Source organism: Macrobrachium rosenbergii, chromosome 25 (genome assembly GCF_040412425.1).
Source record: "Macrobrachium rosenbergii isolate ZJJX-2024 chromosome 25, ASM4041242v1, whole genome shotgun sequence".
In the NCBI taxonomy this organism is placed as follows: Eukaryota; Metazoa; Arthropoda; class Malacostraca; order Decapoda; family Palaemonidae; genus Macrobrachium; species Macrobrachium rosenbergii.
In genome coordinates this window covers 31,836,994-31,852,149 of record NC_089765.1, presented here as the reverse complement: position 1 = coordinate 31,852,149, position 15,156 = coordinate 31,836,994, and the positions used below count along the sequence as shown (strand labels likewise).

At 35.5% G+C, this 15,156-nt stretch overlaps 1 protein-coding gene across 3 annotated transcripts in view; it reads left to right on the top strand.

Moving 5' to 3' along the window:
- The window catches only part of Atg18a (Autophagy-related 18a), a 121,304-nt gene that overhangs the window by 29,220 nt on the left and 76,928 nt on the right, over positions 1 to 15,156 (top strand). For all 3 annotated transcript variants that reach the window (XM_067127276.1, XM_067127275.1, XM_067127274.1), the window contains exon 4: positions 7,449 to 7,643. In XM_067127276.1, the coding sequence (XP_066983377.1) occupies positions 7,449 to 7,643 (195 nt within the window). The remainder of the gene's footprint in view (positions 1 to 7,448; positions 7,644 to 15,156) is intronic.

Below are 15,156 nucleotides of genomic sequence, written 5' to 3'. Positions count from 1 at the left end.
TCAGTTTAAAGCATGATGATTGTTGTTTATAAGCATGAACTGTGTTTAGTGTTTACGGATGCAAATGAAAAGCGTGTAGACTACCAAACTACATGTTACACAGGAAAGAAAAAGAAACTTTTTTTAAGTGTCTGGTACAAGAGAAAGGGAAAGTGCTTTTTTGTTTTTAAGTGTAATTGTGGAGTTTTTGTTACAAATATTAGAAAATAAGATGTATAATTGCTTTTTGCATAAATTTTTCAATTTAAAGTGTGATGGTTGTTGTTTATAAGCATATTTAGTGTTTACGGCTGCAAATGAAAAATGTGCTGCCTTCCAAACTAAATGTCATGTACAAGAGAAAATACTTTTTTTTTAAGTGTATTTATGGAGTATATTTTGTTACAAATATGGGGAAAAAAGGTAGATAATTAATTTTTATAGAAAGTTTTCAGTTTAGAGTGTGATGGTTGGTTTATATAAGAATATTAAGTGTTTACCACTATGTGGTATTGACAGTGTTAGGTGAGGCAGGGTAGGGAGTTGCTTGCATAGCACACCCATAGATATTTTTTACTCGCCATTATCTGGATTTTGACATTATCTAATGGGCCCTCGGCTCAATTAATGTGAATAATTGAGGGATTATTGAATAGGTTCAGTAAGTGAAATATCAGTTTCATTACCATTACCTTTATCGTAAATACAGCTGTAATACCCTAATTGATTTATGCAAATGGTTACTGCATTAATGGTGATAAAACCATTGTAGGCTGTGGGTAAACACCTAGCCCAAGTCAATAATGTAGTTCACCCATATACATTTTGTACCTCATGTATGGTAATACAATATGGTAAGAACTGATAAGAAAGTTGCTGTATAAAAATACATTAATGGTAATAGAACCATGGTAGACTGTGGGTGAACACAGGTCAGCTACCTACCTACTGAATTGTGTCATTATAGAGAGAGAGAGAGAGGGGTTGCATTTTTTGTAGTGCAATTATGCAGTATATTTTTTTTACAGATATAGGGGAAAAAAGGTAGATAATTTCTTTTTGCGTAAAGTTTTCAGGTTAAAGTGTGATGGTTATTTGTAAGTATACTGAGTGTTTACAGTTATATGGTATTGACAAGGTTAGATGAGGAAGGGTACGTAGTTGCCCTTGAGCACCCCTAGATATTTTTACTCGCCCAAGTCCGGATTTTGTCATTATCCGACTGGCCCTTGGCTCTATTAATCTAGATAATTAAAGGATTACTGTTTTCACCATCCCGTTAACTGGTATGAAAAGAAATGTATATAGTATCCCAGAATCAATTTTCATCAAAGAAAATACCTAGACCACCAACATGGTTTATTACAATATCAAGAGGGGATGACTTTAAATAATTTAAATTTAGTAAATTCATCCAAAAGAAGTCAGTACCATAGGATGTGGAGACATTTCTAGGTTTGGCAACACATACCTGTTCATAAAATAAGAAAATAATTTGTGCTGAGCAGTATAAAGGTAGATTACAATGATAAGTTATGTGTGAATCCTCATTAGAAGTTTAGTTTTAAATGAAAATGCACAGATTGAAAATGCACAGGTCATGAAGAAGGTGCAGAATCTAAATACCTTTTTATCACTAAGATGCAGGGTGACCTCTTCATCAACAAGAAACTTAAGGTACTTGCATCCAGTACATATGATGTTTTGCCACCAGGCAAGATAAATAACACATCAAATAATTTAATTACTTTGGGAAACAGCATTGATATCACCATACTCATCAATAGTTCAGTTCACTCTTGAAGGCATCAAGAAAATTGTGAACCCCAACCTAGCAAGACCTGGTGTCATGAAAAAGTCGTAAGGGAATTGTAACCAATCAAGAAATTCTACTAGGAAGACTTCAGGAAAGAAGTCTTGCAGCTGATAAGACTGTATTTTCTTGTCTATCTTGCAGTGAAGCAACCAAGGTCTGGGGGCCAATTATGATGAGCTGCGGCTCTTCGTTCATGAATATTCACTTGTAATTATCTGCTTACAAGAACCATTCTTGAAATTCTTACCTTGTGCCCTAGTGAATATATTAGTTTAGAGCATTACATATTCCACAGGGAGGAAGTTGTGGTGGAAGTATTCTATATTCTCTCTTTGACATTTCCCAAAGTCCTCAGGCAATATACTGTACACTGCTCTTCAAGCAGGAGTGTGAAATTAATCTTGTTAAAAAGCATTCACTTTGTTTTAACTACCTCCTGCTGCTTAATAAGGGTTTACAACTACACACCATAAAGTCATCAACCTCCTAATACATAGTATCATGTATCATCTGAAATAATCTGTCTACAGCATGTTGCTTTTGAGACAATTCAACAAGGTAGGCCCTCTTGGCAGGTAACCCTCCCAAAGAGTAGAGGCAAAAGCCTGTCATTCATAGCTGAAGTGAAAGCAAGAATATGATGCTAGGCAACCAGGACAAGTTGTGTCACCCTTCACCTCTTGGAGACAAAGATCTCCTTTGCCTGGGCAGAGTAATAAGCTGTTCTAACAAGGATACAAGCTGGCAAGTGGATATCCAGGCTGTTTATCTCTACAGGTGGTCTCAGGGAGCACTATGAAGAGAAATCTCTGCTTGGGCAGGATGAGGCACCTTGGAGGAACACAATAAGGTAATGCATGATAGCTAAGCACTTTGTAACCTTTGTGTGCTTAAAGTTCTTGCCATTTTGGATATGGAGGTGAAATCCTGAAGTCAGCTCTTGACACATTTACAAGGAGATTCAAGATATTTGTAATCTTTGGATTAGGGAGGAGAAGGTTGATGCCCACACAACCAGGACTTTACCCTTCAGAATCTATAGTAGAAGTGAAACCTGATACTGTCCTAGTTGAAGGTTGGTAGATTTATTGTTTAACAAAATGTTGTCCTCCAAAGTGTTTCATGTTGGCATCCTTCAGGCCATCTTGTGTCATGTGCCATTTGTGTCTATGAGTATTTTATGGACTTGAAATTACAGGTTTATTGACCCAGCAGTACAGTGCTCCCCAATTTTAAATGCGGGAATAGGTTCCAGAACCTACTGCGGAAATGCAAAATCCGCGGAAATGCAAAAATCCCCTCTAAAAATACTTATAGCTGGCTTACAACTGCCAAATACCTTGTACCTCTTAACTAAAATGCTTATAACTGCCTATTTTAATATTTCGCTGCTTAATTTTAGATTATCATACTAAAACAGTTTAATATTTCAAACAAAAATACATCCCAAATCATCATCTCAAAACACCCAAAGTAACCTTGCATTACAGTACTGTCCTACTACTGTTACTCTTAATAGCCTATACTGTATACATCCCTAAAATGCTTATAACTGCCTATTTTAACAGTTCATCACCAAACTTGACAGTTCAAATAAAAATATAGCTCAGACTATCATCCCAGACCACCATAATATCTTTTCAGAAAAAAGTCATGTTGCAAAAGTAAGTTCAAGCTTACAACTGTTACTCTTACGTATCCCTTATCATTCAGACACGCACGTTTTCTTTCGCCTACATAACTTTGCGCATCGTTCTGCTCATATTGTATGCAGTGCACTAGCCGTATATTTTACATATATTTTCATGTGTTGTAAGATCATTTTGAAATGATATTTACTGTACGGGTATGTGTTTTAGGATAGTACTATTGTATGTAGTATATCCAAAATACGTGGGTAGTTTAGATCAACGGAACACATACATACCTCCAAACAGAATGCTAGATTTGTTAATTACATCATGTTAGTATTTTTGTGATTATGTACAAATACATTTGTGATAAAAAAATTATTTATTAGAGTACTTTGTTATTAATCTTTGAAATGATATTATTAATATACATTTAAAGTCATCTTAAACATTTTACCCTTAAAGATATATATGTATGAGAGAGAGAGAGAGAGATTTTTCAGTATCATTCGTAGCTTATTTTATTTAACCACCAAATGGGCAACATAATAATAATATAATGTAATTTTAAAATTTATGTATTTCTATAGTAAACTATGTGAAATTTTAAACAGACAAATACTTATTCCCAATCTTTTCCAAAGGTCTCAAGTGAGGGGGGAGGTTAAACTTGTCATATATGTCAGATATTGGACTGCCAGGGTTGTGGTCAGATATTTGACATGTATGACAGGTCAAACCTCCCCCCTCAATATGTATTTGTTTGTTTAAAATTTCACATAATTACCTATAGAAATACATAAATTTTTAATTACAGTATATTATTATTATTATTATTATTATTATTATTATTATATTATTATTATTATTCCAAGGAACAAGACCCTCTTTAAGGCAATTTTTGTTGAACAAAATGGCTGCATTTTGCGAACTGATTTTATACTGAGTTTTCTCAATTTTTCTAATGATTCGCTTTTCCTGCGCATCAGTATTAGTCAGTAATTGTCTAATGTTCATATTTCGATGGATGAAACAGTGTATTTCTTACAGCAGAAATTCAGTATTGTAAGCGTTAAAGCAGGTTACTGAAACCTGGGATGTAAATCCGTAGATTTTCCTGATGGTATTTCTTCAGAAAGAGTACTAAAAATACCTGATAGACGTCAGAAAAAGAAAAAAGAAGAAATACCACTGAAAATACCACCATGAAAATCTATGGATTTGCATCCCATGTTTCAGTAACCTGCTGTAATGCTTTAAAATCATGAATTTCTTCCGTAAGAAATATGCTGTTTCATCCATTGGAATATGAACATTGGATAATTATTGACTAATATTGATGTGTGGGAAAAGTGAATTATTAGAAGAATTGAGAAAACTCGGTATAAAATCAATTTGCAAAATGCAGCCATTTTATTTAACAATATTATTATTATTATTATTATTATTATTATTATTATTATTATATTATTATTATTATTTTGAAAATTAGTACTTATTATTAGGTAAATCATTTATTTATCATACAAACGTGGTTAGTACTTACCATCTCCCATAAATTTATTAAAAATTCTTGTTCTCTCTCTCTCTCTCTCTCTCTCTCTCTCTCTCTCTCTCTCTCTCTCTCTGTTATATTAAAAAATACAGTAATTAGTGAATACAGTAAACCTCCCGTATTCACGTTCTCACAGTTTGCGGACTCACGCATTCGCGGGTTTCTCTGTGGAACATATCTACCCATTATTCGTGGAAAATTCGCCCATTTGCGGTATTTTTGACTGAGAAATATTCATTAATAATTACTGTATTTTCATATAATTTTCTTGAATAAATGCACTTTTTGTGATAAAACTATTAAAATACTCAGGTATAACATTTTTGCAGGGTTTTTCTTGTGTTTAAACTATCAAAATGGGCAGTTCTAAAGTGTTTTTAGGGGGGTTTTAAGTATTCGTGGATTTTAGCTATTCGCGGGGGTGTTGGGGTACGCATCCCCCACGAATACAGGGGGTTCACTGTACACAGTGTTGCTGTATGAAAAAAGTGAATTAGTGATAATTTTAGAGATAAGGGCCAAAGAAAAGCCTCAGATTAGTGAAATTTCCTCCATGGACAAGTGAATGATGTGTTCCACAAAAATCCACAAAATGATACATGGAAATGTGAAACGCATAAAAATGGTGGGAGCGGGTGGGTGGCGCTGTATATCTTGTTCTCTTCAGAGCCTTGGGTTCCGTTGCTAATCTCATTTCTCTGAAGGAACATTAGTTGTATTGGCATTCTTTTAGTAGTGACTGTCATATGTTGGGCTGTTGAACTCACAGAGGTCTCATTAACACCTCTTCTGTTGAGGCAACTCTCTCTGTAAGGCTGCTCTTTACTTGTCTCATACGGAAAGCCGTACTCCCTGAGAGGGATCCAACTTATGGCAGGTTTACAGTCCAGAAAGGATTCTGAATCAGGTTAGAATGTTTATGGATTCATGTGAGAAACTTAAGTTCACTTGGCTGAGGGGATTATTTGTGTAGCTGCACTAGCCAGCATCCTTCTCTCAATGTGGGAATCAGCTATCTTTAACAGTAGGTAAGATTCACCCCCAAACAATGTAAATTTTTAAGATAAAATTTATTTCTGGGATACCTACCTGCTGTTAAAGTACAAGCCACCCGGCCTCCCTAATACTTGGCAAGTATTATGAGAACCAAAACATTCAAAACACACTTGGTGGAGAACAGGTGAGCTAGACGCTCACCTGGTCAGCCAAGCAATCTTTTTATTTTGAATGCTGACTGCACCTGCTGGCACAAAGATATAGGTATAGAAAATGGATGATATATAAAGATTATAAGTGGTTTGCCACTTTCTTGATTGCAAAAATATTTTGGGAGAGTGAGTGAGTTGCTGCATTGTTTTTCTTTTTCTCGCACTCGCAGTGATTGTGTCCCTGATTTACATGGAATATCAGAGACAGTGTAGGATATGTACATTTTTTTTAAATGTGCTCTTTAGCACATTCATCAAGGACACAGTAGTATGTACATACTTTAATTTTGTAGTTCTGTGGATTGATGTCAACAGTTACAGGATGTATTCAAAGAAATTTATCAACAGATGATGCTGTCAGATCCATTATTTTCAGTGTAGAGTTACAATACTTATTCAAATGACATATTTTATTCACTGGGTAACTATCTCCTCATGCATACCAATTATTGAACCCTGATGCCACCAATTCCTTGCATTACAATTTTAATTGTTTTTTTACCAGTTTCCAGCCAGCACCAGAAGATTTATCTTTATGTTAAGACCGCATGTTTGTTAACTATGAAAAATACAAATTAATTATAAATTTGTCATATTTACTGTACGTATTTTTACGATTTCTTATAAAGAATGTAAGCTCATTAGTCTGGTTAAACTATTTAATATTGATTAGCATCATCATCATCTTCAATCCTAGTGGGATAAGAAAGTTGAGGAGTGGATGTTGCTTCCTACCTGAATAATGACTTGGCTTGGGTAAAGTAATGTAAGAGGCTTGTACCTTGCAGAGTTTCTTGCAAATTTTTAAAATACTTCAACAAAGAAAGGAAATGGTGTGTTAAATGATAAAATGATATTGGGTGAGCTAGGAAATCTAGGGAGCCCTACAGAGTGCTATGCAAAATGAGCAAACCAGAGATAAAAATCCATTAGCAATCCTAATCTGGAATCAAGAGAATCCATTGATATAATGTGTCCAACTGTAAAGGATTCAGATTACCATAACTATCTTACTGGGAGTATTATCCCAGCCCTACCAGTTCAGATCTTTCTCACTGCATCTTCCTCTCATTAAGATGCTAATCTGGGCACTAGGGCATCATTAAAGCAGGGGTTTGAATTTGATAAAATTACTGATAATTATTTGAATATTGTGTATTGAAACCATTGCAGATTGTGATGATAGTACATTGTAAATTGTAGTGTGTGGTCCAAAGAGATCTGCTTTGTTCTTTGAAAGTATAATTTTGTTTTTGCAGAGGTTAGTGGTGTGTTTGGAAGAATCGTTGTACATTCATAATATACGGGACATGAAGGTACTTCATACCATCAGGGACACGCCGCCTAACCCAACAGGCCTTTGCGCCTTGTCTATTTCAAATGACAATTGTTACCTTGCATATCCAGGATCGAATACTATTGGTCAAGTCCAGATCTTTGATGCTCAAAATTTGGTAAGTAAGAAAGTTCCACTGACATTACTGTTTAGTTTAATATTTAAAAATACTGACATTACTGTGTAGTTTAATATTTAAAAATATAAAATGGAAACCCTACAATACAAAGATTTTCACAAGCATACAAAATATTACAGGAAGTAAAATTTTAGCAAAGTTGGTCTTCCTAAGTGCCTTTTAACATTAAAGTACATAATTTAAAATCTCCCAAAGAGTTATAGATGATAAATAATTTTTTTAGTCCTGGGAAATGCCTAGTGATACTGTACCTCATTACTGTAATTTTTCGTTATTGCATATCGTAATGAATGTTTTCCTGTCTTATCAGTTTTTGCTGCACTAAGCTACTGTTTCAGTAAATATATTAATTTTTGTTAGGAAGGAGAATATTATTATAGTTATACTTTTGGTATGTATTAATTTCTGGGTGTTTACATTTTTTTGGGGAGCATACTATAATTGGTAACATATTTGTCATAATCTTGAAGAACCTTCATTCAGATCTTCTTCTTCATCTTCAGCTTTTCCCATCTTTATATGGGGTCGCTGTTTTTTATTAGTCTTCTCCATCTTCTGTGATCATGAGTCAAGAACCTTCATTCAGATATGGGTTATTAAATAATAATGGATAAATCATAGCTTCTTTTTTGCTTAGTTCATACTTTGTTGATATATTCCAGTCAGATATATTTGTCAAATGTTTTATTCTTATGAGGTAAATACAATATTCACAGCCTCTACTTATTTCTACAGTTTTTTCATTGGGGATAGGTCTGCATCCCACCCCCATTAAAATGTTTTATTCTTCTGAGATAAATACAGTATTCACAGCCTCCACTTATTTCTACAGTTTTTTCATTGGGGATAGGTCTGCATCCCACCTCCATTGAAAGAGAATTGTATTGATTACTTTATACAAATTTTCTGGCTGCCATAGCCTAGCTTGTAAATGGTAACAAGTATCCATTACTTGCTTGAAATTGTAGAAGCATCTGCTCTTCAAATGAAGCAAAATATTTAATAACTTGGCATCACCAAAGCCAATACTTTACGTGACTTGTACAGTATTAGTATTGTACACTCCCTCATTCCATAATGGTAGGAAGAAAACAAAGCTTGCACTCAACAAGTAAAAGCACAATATAAACAAATAGTGGAAGTATAAAACAAATAGACTGATCTGTCAGAATCACTACATATATTCTTCATGTGAGAGAACATGATATTAAGTTGAGAACATGATATTAAGTTATTGCACACTCATCCCCCCATGTGTCAGATAATGAATTGGTGAAATGAAAAAACATCAGTTTATATTCTACTTCTGAGGTAAAAGAAAGATAATAATAGTAATGCACAATGTTAAATAAAGGAGAGAAAGTTTCCATTCATACATTATTATTATTATTCAGAAGATGAACCATATTCATATAGAATGGGCCCACAGGGACCATTGACTTGAAATTCAAGCTTCCAAAGAATATGTTGTTCATTAGGAATGAGTAAGAGGAGGTAAAGGAGGAAATACAGAAAGAAAAGATCTCACTTCTTAGAAAACAAAAAAAATGAATTAATAGATAAAAATGTATTAAAATTAAGGAGAACAGTATTAGGGTAGTAATGCATTGCATCCTTGCTTGAACTTCTAAAGTGCCAACTGCACGACGTCCTCGGGGAGGCTGTTCCACAGTCCAACTGTGTTAGGAATAAAGGACCTCTGGAACCGAGAAGTTCAACAGTGAGGCACATTTACTTCATACTGGTGCTGCTGTTCAGCAAATCTGGTTGCTCTCAGTAGGAAAAGGGGATCGGGAATCAATTGTGAATGTGAAAGATCTTTGATAAAATACAACTTATGAAAAAGTGACAAACAGGATACCATCCGTCGATGGTCCAAGTCATAACTGCTAATTTTAGGAAACAGAAGTCTACCACCACGAACCACTCTGTCTAAAAGATAAATCTCTGGCTGGAGCAGACATCCATACTGGAAAACAGTATTCTAGTAAAGGAAGGACAAATGACCTAAAACAGGTTGCATTGATTTTATTACTGTTATAAATTTATGAGACTTTATGAATAATACTTAACTTTTGTGTGGCATTTGCTGAAACTTTCATTAAAGTTTCTCAAAAGTAAGATGTGAGTCAAAAGTTACACCTAGTATAGTTAAAGTTTCAGACTCATTCAGTGAAGTCCCATCCACCTGAAGGGGAAGATGGGGTGGAAAATTTGTACGAGGTTTGCTGATCAACAGTGTTTTCGTTTTACTAGAGTTCAGCCTCCTACCTTACCTTCTATGCCATTCACTGATCCTGTCGTTCCAATTGAGGCTCAGGGCAGCTTCATTTCTCATAAGTGGAGACTTTACTACACCCACAGGTGTGGCATCATCAGCATACTGAACAATCTTGTTTTCCAGGCTAACAACCATATCACTTACATTCACTGACAATGTCAGTAGACCAGGAACAGCAACTTGCTGCTGCCAAAAACACATCCACCTACTTCAAGATTCTGAAGTGTATAAATAAGTGCCTTGTGATCTACTAAGTCAAAAGCAGCACTTAAATCTAACTGAATTACTCTGCACTCAAAACCCTTATCAAGGTTCTCTCAAAAATGGCATGTCAAGTCTTAAAGAGCATTGCAGGTACCAAACTGCTTTCTATATGCATATTGACTATTAGCTGACAGTCCTTTAGATTCCACATACTTATATACTGGTAGGTCCTTGACTTATGGTGGGAGATCTGTTCAAGCTCCGTGCCGTAAGTCTGTGTTTCGCCGTTATTGATGTTTGGCACCGTAAGTGCCGTTAACTTGATTCCCATTCTTGCCAGTGCTGGCACTTACAGCGCGGTAACTTGATCCAGCATCAAGTTACGTCCCCTGTAAAATGCCGCCGTAAGTCGGTGATGCACTGTAGTGGCTTAAGAATAAGTTTATCTACAACTTTGGAGAGCACAGGGAGAATAGAAATTGGCCTGTAGTTACTGCAGTCTTCAGATATGATATTCTTTGGCACAGGCACTGTATTACTAAGCTTGAGCTTGCGTGCATTCGCGAAAATACTACATTGACATAAAAATCTATAAAATCTACTAATTCTGGGAGACAACACACTAGAAACTTTTTTGAAAAACAAAGGGAAGAACCCTTCAGGATCTTCTCCACCCCAGGTGTCAAGATTATCCAGAAATTTCTTAACATCCCTGGAGTGAAATGCAAATTTTGTAAGAATAGGTTCAGGATGACAAGTATCAAGGAGAGAGACATTGTCAGCTGATTGCATAGCTTCAGAAGCTTGATGAAGCAGGTCAACCTTTTCCCTGTTAGTAGTGGTGAAACGGAAGACACCCTGACCCAAAGATAGATGATACCAATGTGGTCCACTACAGATAAGGCTGAGTAATTCCTTCAAGTTTCTTCTTCAGGGAATTATTGTAATTTCTCTCAACTGTATGGTAAGTTCTATTCGAAGCACGGCGAGACTCAACAAGAATGGTGTAATTTTCATGTGAATGATTTTGTCTCCATGCGTTGAATTTGGTCTGTTTGTCTTGGTCAGCCTGCCTACATGTATCATCAAACCGTGGCTAGTTATTTGTCCTGAATTTGACACCTTTCTAGGGACATACCTTATTAAAATAGCCATCAGCATTTCATTTAACTTCTTGGGATTAAGTGCCTGACAAGCTTCAGTAATACGATCCCAGTTGTCTCTAGATTTCAGCAGAACATTTTTTCCAATGGTGGTATTAGGACTGCACTGATTGACAGATATGTCCATCTCATTGGTGCAGTGATCAGAATTGCCTATATATTCACAGGCCTTGGACTTTTGAATATGAGGTCTAATCTATTACCAGAAATATGTGTGGGTCCCTCAGTTAGCTGGACAAAATTGGAGGATATACAGAACTCAAGAGCAGACCAACCACATTGATCTGTGGAATTTGAATTTAGCCACTCGCTGTGTTTTACATTTCGATCTCCATAAATAAAAAATGAAGCTTTTGAATCCTATGACTGAGTCATACTAGTCCTTTCCAAGAAACAGTCATATGTAGAATCCTCGATATTTGGATTGTAGTAAAGAGCAAATATGTAAACATGTAGAACTTTCTGAAAATTTTAAAACAAAAGAACTTCATGCAACTACCCTAATTTTTCTGATGATAGATAGATCATCCAGACTTAGTTTATGCATCCATACCTTGTGCATGTGGGATGTTATGACGATAAATAAAGTCAGGGCCATCAAACCCTGGAATTAAAATCTAAACCTATGACTTGTCACTGCTTACAAGTGTCTCATATAAAAACATCAGATTGTAGTTATTGGCACAAATTTGAAGATCAAGAAAATTTGACGTTAAGCCCTGAATATTTTAGTCAAGTACTTTGTAACTTTTCTTACTGTAATGAGTAATAAGTCCAGGGTTAATCTTAATGTCTCCCGAAAGAATTAGAATTAACAACATAAAATCAATACCAAAACTGATAAATAGACTCATAACAATAGTAACATTGTAAAAATCAACAGAATGATAAACAATAATAATACCATCAAAACAACAGTGTTTACATTATTTACAAAAATTCTGCTGAAAGCATAAATAAACAAGACCATATGTCATTGAAAAAAGTGCTGGAAGCAACTTGTTGACAAGGTAGGGCTGACACACCTTGCAAAGCAAAAAAGAAACCCACCAGGTTTGCCACCATGACCTGGGGGAGGACAGTCAGGATGGATTTAGAAATTATAAAAAGCTGAGAAGGAAAAGATTAGGTAAAGACGAAGGCACTTTCCTGATAATCCACCAAGCAACTTTTACCTTCTCATCAGCTTGTCCTACACACTTTTTGAAAAAACATTAAAGTGAACAAAAAAGAGAATGAATGCCTTATTATACCCTCAAGCAAGGGAACTCAAACCCAAGACTGTGGAAGGCCACAGTACAATGGCTATGGCACAGTCCAAGGTTGAAGAACAAGGCTTGTATTCAGAGTAACCTTCTCTTAGAAGGGTTGCCTTCCTAGGCTAAAGTGTCCCTTCTGAAAATTTTTCTAGCCTAACCTGTCCAAAAATACCTCAATTGTGTGATCCACCCACCTACTAATGTTGTTGTTCTTTTATTATGCAGTCTAGCTTACTACAGTGAAAACCATAAACCAGACTTACAAACCAAAATTACCGACCTATGACATCACAACAAGAACAGATACTTTTTAAACATGAAGAATGCTTTGCTGTAAAAACATCTTATAAAATTAAACGTGCTTTTTATACATTTTGTAACACCCATACCTTTCACTAATGCAGAAAATAAAAATAGAATAATGACAATTAACTTATAAAATTAGCATATAATCACACTTATCTCCATCTCCCTCCCCTCCAGCCTCTTCTTATCCTAATCCCCTCTAATCTCCATTATTCTCCAATTCTTTACCCTTATGTAATTTCTAATACTTTCTCCTGAGACTCCAGCTTTAGTCAGTACATCAGCTATTTGATGCTTTCCTTTTATCCATCTCACCTCCTTTATTACTCCAGATTCTATTGTTTCTCTTATTGCTGCAATATCAATTTTTAATCTCTTACTACTTTCTCCAGTACTTGATTTTGTTGTAGTCGTTAGGGTTTTGCTATCAGTTTTAACCAGTGCTTCTAATTTTCTCCCTCCTACTATCTCTTCCCACAAATGTTTGAAATATATCAATCCTTCTATGGTCTCTCCCACACTCAGAGCTTCTGCTTCAATGGTGGACTTTGCTACTCTTCTGGATTTTCTGGATTTCCACCATATGGGACTTCTCCTCTTACCATCTGTCAATGATATCACATAACCTAATTGTGTATGACCATCTTCAATGTTCCCAAATGAAGCATCTGCATATGCTTCCCAATAAATCTTTTCTTCTTCTAACTCACTTATTATCACTTCTCCCATTATGCTCTTAGTTTTTCTCACTATTTTAATCAGCTTTTTCATATCTTGAGTCGTTCCTTCTTTAAAAGCTTTACTTAATTCACTAACATCATATGATATTTCTGGCATAGTATGTAGCGATACCCAATTCAACTGTCCTACCACTGATCTATATTCTGTTAACTCCTTTTGTCCTAATACTCTGTTACCTGTAAATCTTCTAGCTTCTGGTTCTCTTATAGAATTTATATACTGCCACTGATTAAGACAAATTCAATTTTCCATATGCTCTACTATTACTCCTATATACTTAAAACTTTTACCTTCTTGTTCTCCTACTTGCAATTTCCCTTTCAATTTCCCAATTATTTCCTTTAAAAATCATCTACATGTGTACATAAAATACCATTCAGTTTATTGTCTTTCCTCCAATAGAATATATTAGGTTCTAATCTACTCCTCTCACCTTTAAGCTCCTCCACCACTGTTACCACCTTACAATACCATGCCTTTGCTGCATCCTTGAGCCCATAAACATTTTTCTTCAATTTCCATAAACCACTCCAACCATCTTCATTGGGTGGTTTTAAGTATACCGCTCGTATTTCATCACCTTGTAGATACACAGTTTTTACATCTAAGGTTTAACAATCCCAATCTTTCAGTTTTAGTACTGTCAAACAAAATTTAAAAATTTTGGCATTGCATCTTTTTCCCATTTGACTGTTTCTTCTTCAAAACCTCCAGCTACCAGTCTTGCTCTACATAGCCTTTCCCCCCTTTTACCTTTTCATTTATTATCCATCTTGTAGATATAGCTTTTTGTCCAATGTCGTTTACCTCCTCATATACCTTGTTTTCCCTCCAACTTTGCAGTTTTTTTCTTTAGCTTCAATTACACTTCCATTTTCAAATCCCAGCAAAACCTCTTCTTCATCTTCAGTTTTTTCTACATGACTATAATCTCTTAAGTTAACCCATCCCTTGTCACCTGACTGTGAGTCTTGTACATTGTATGAATCAGCCCAAGATTTGCTTGATCTTTTTCCTGCAAGACTCAATATAGTCCACTCTTCTACTTGTCCTGTATTTTTGTTTATAGCCCTAACTCTGTTTCCCTTTCTGAATTTGGGTACCTCTTCTATGAACTCATCTTCTATTACCTCACTTTCATCTTCTATTACCTCACTTTCTTCTTCTATTACCTCACTTTCCCCTTCATCTTCCAGTGTTTCCTCTGCCAAATCTCTTTCTGTAGTGTCTTCTATATCTGCATTCCTTCTCCAGCCCATTATCATCATCTGTCCTTCCTGCCCGTCTGTATTCCCTTCCTTTGATGCAAGGGATTCATCCTTCACAGTGTGTGTTTTGTCTATTTTAGGTATCTTTTCGTTTTCTGGTGATAGTCTTTGAATCCTAGTAACATGTATTCTGGCTACTTCTCTTAGAGAATCCCCATGTTTAACCACTAATGTTTTATCCGATACTCCCATTACCTGAGCAGGTCCTCTCCATTGATTTTCATTTTCTCTCTTATAGAATACCTTGCCTCCCACTACTGCTTCTTCAAA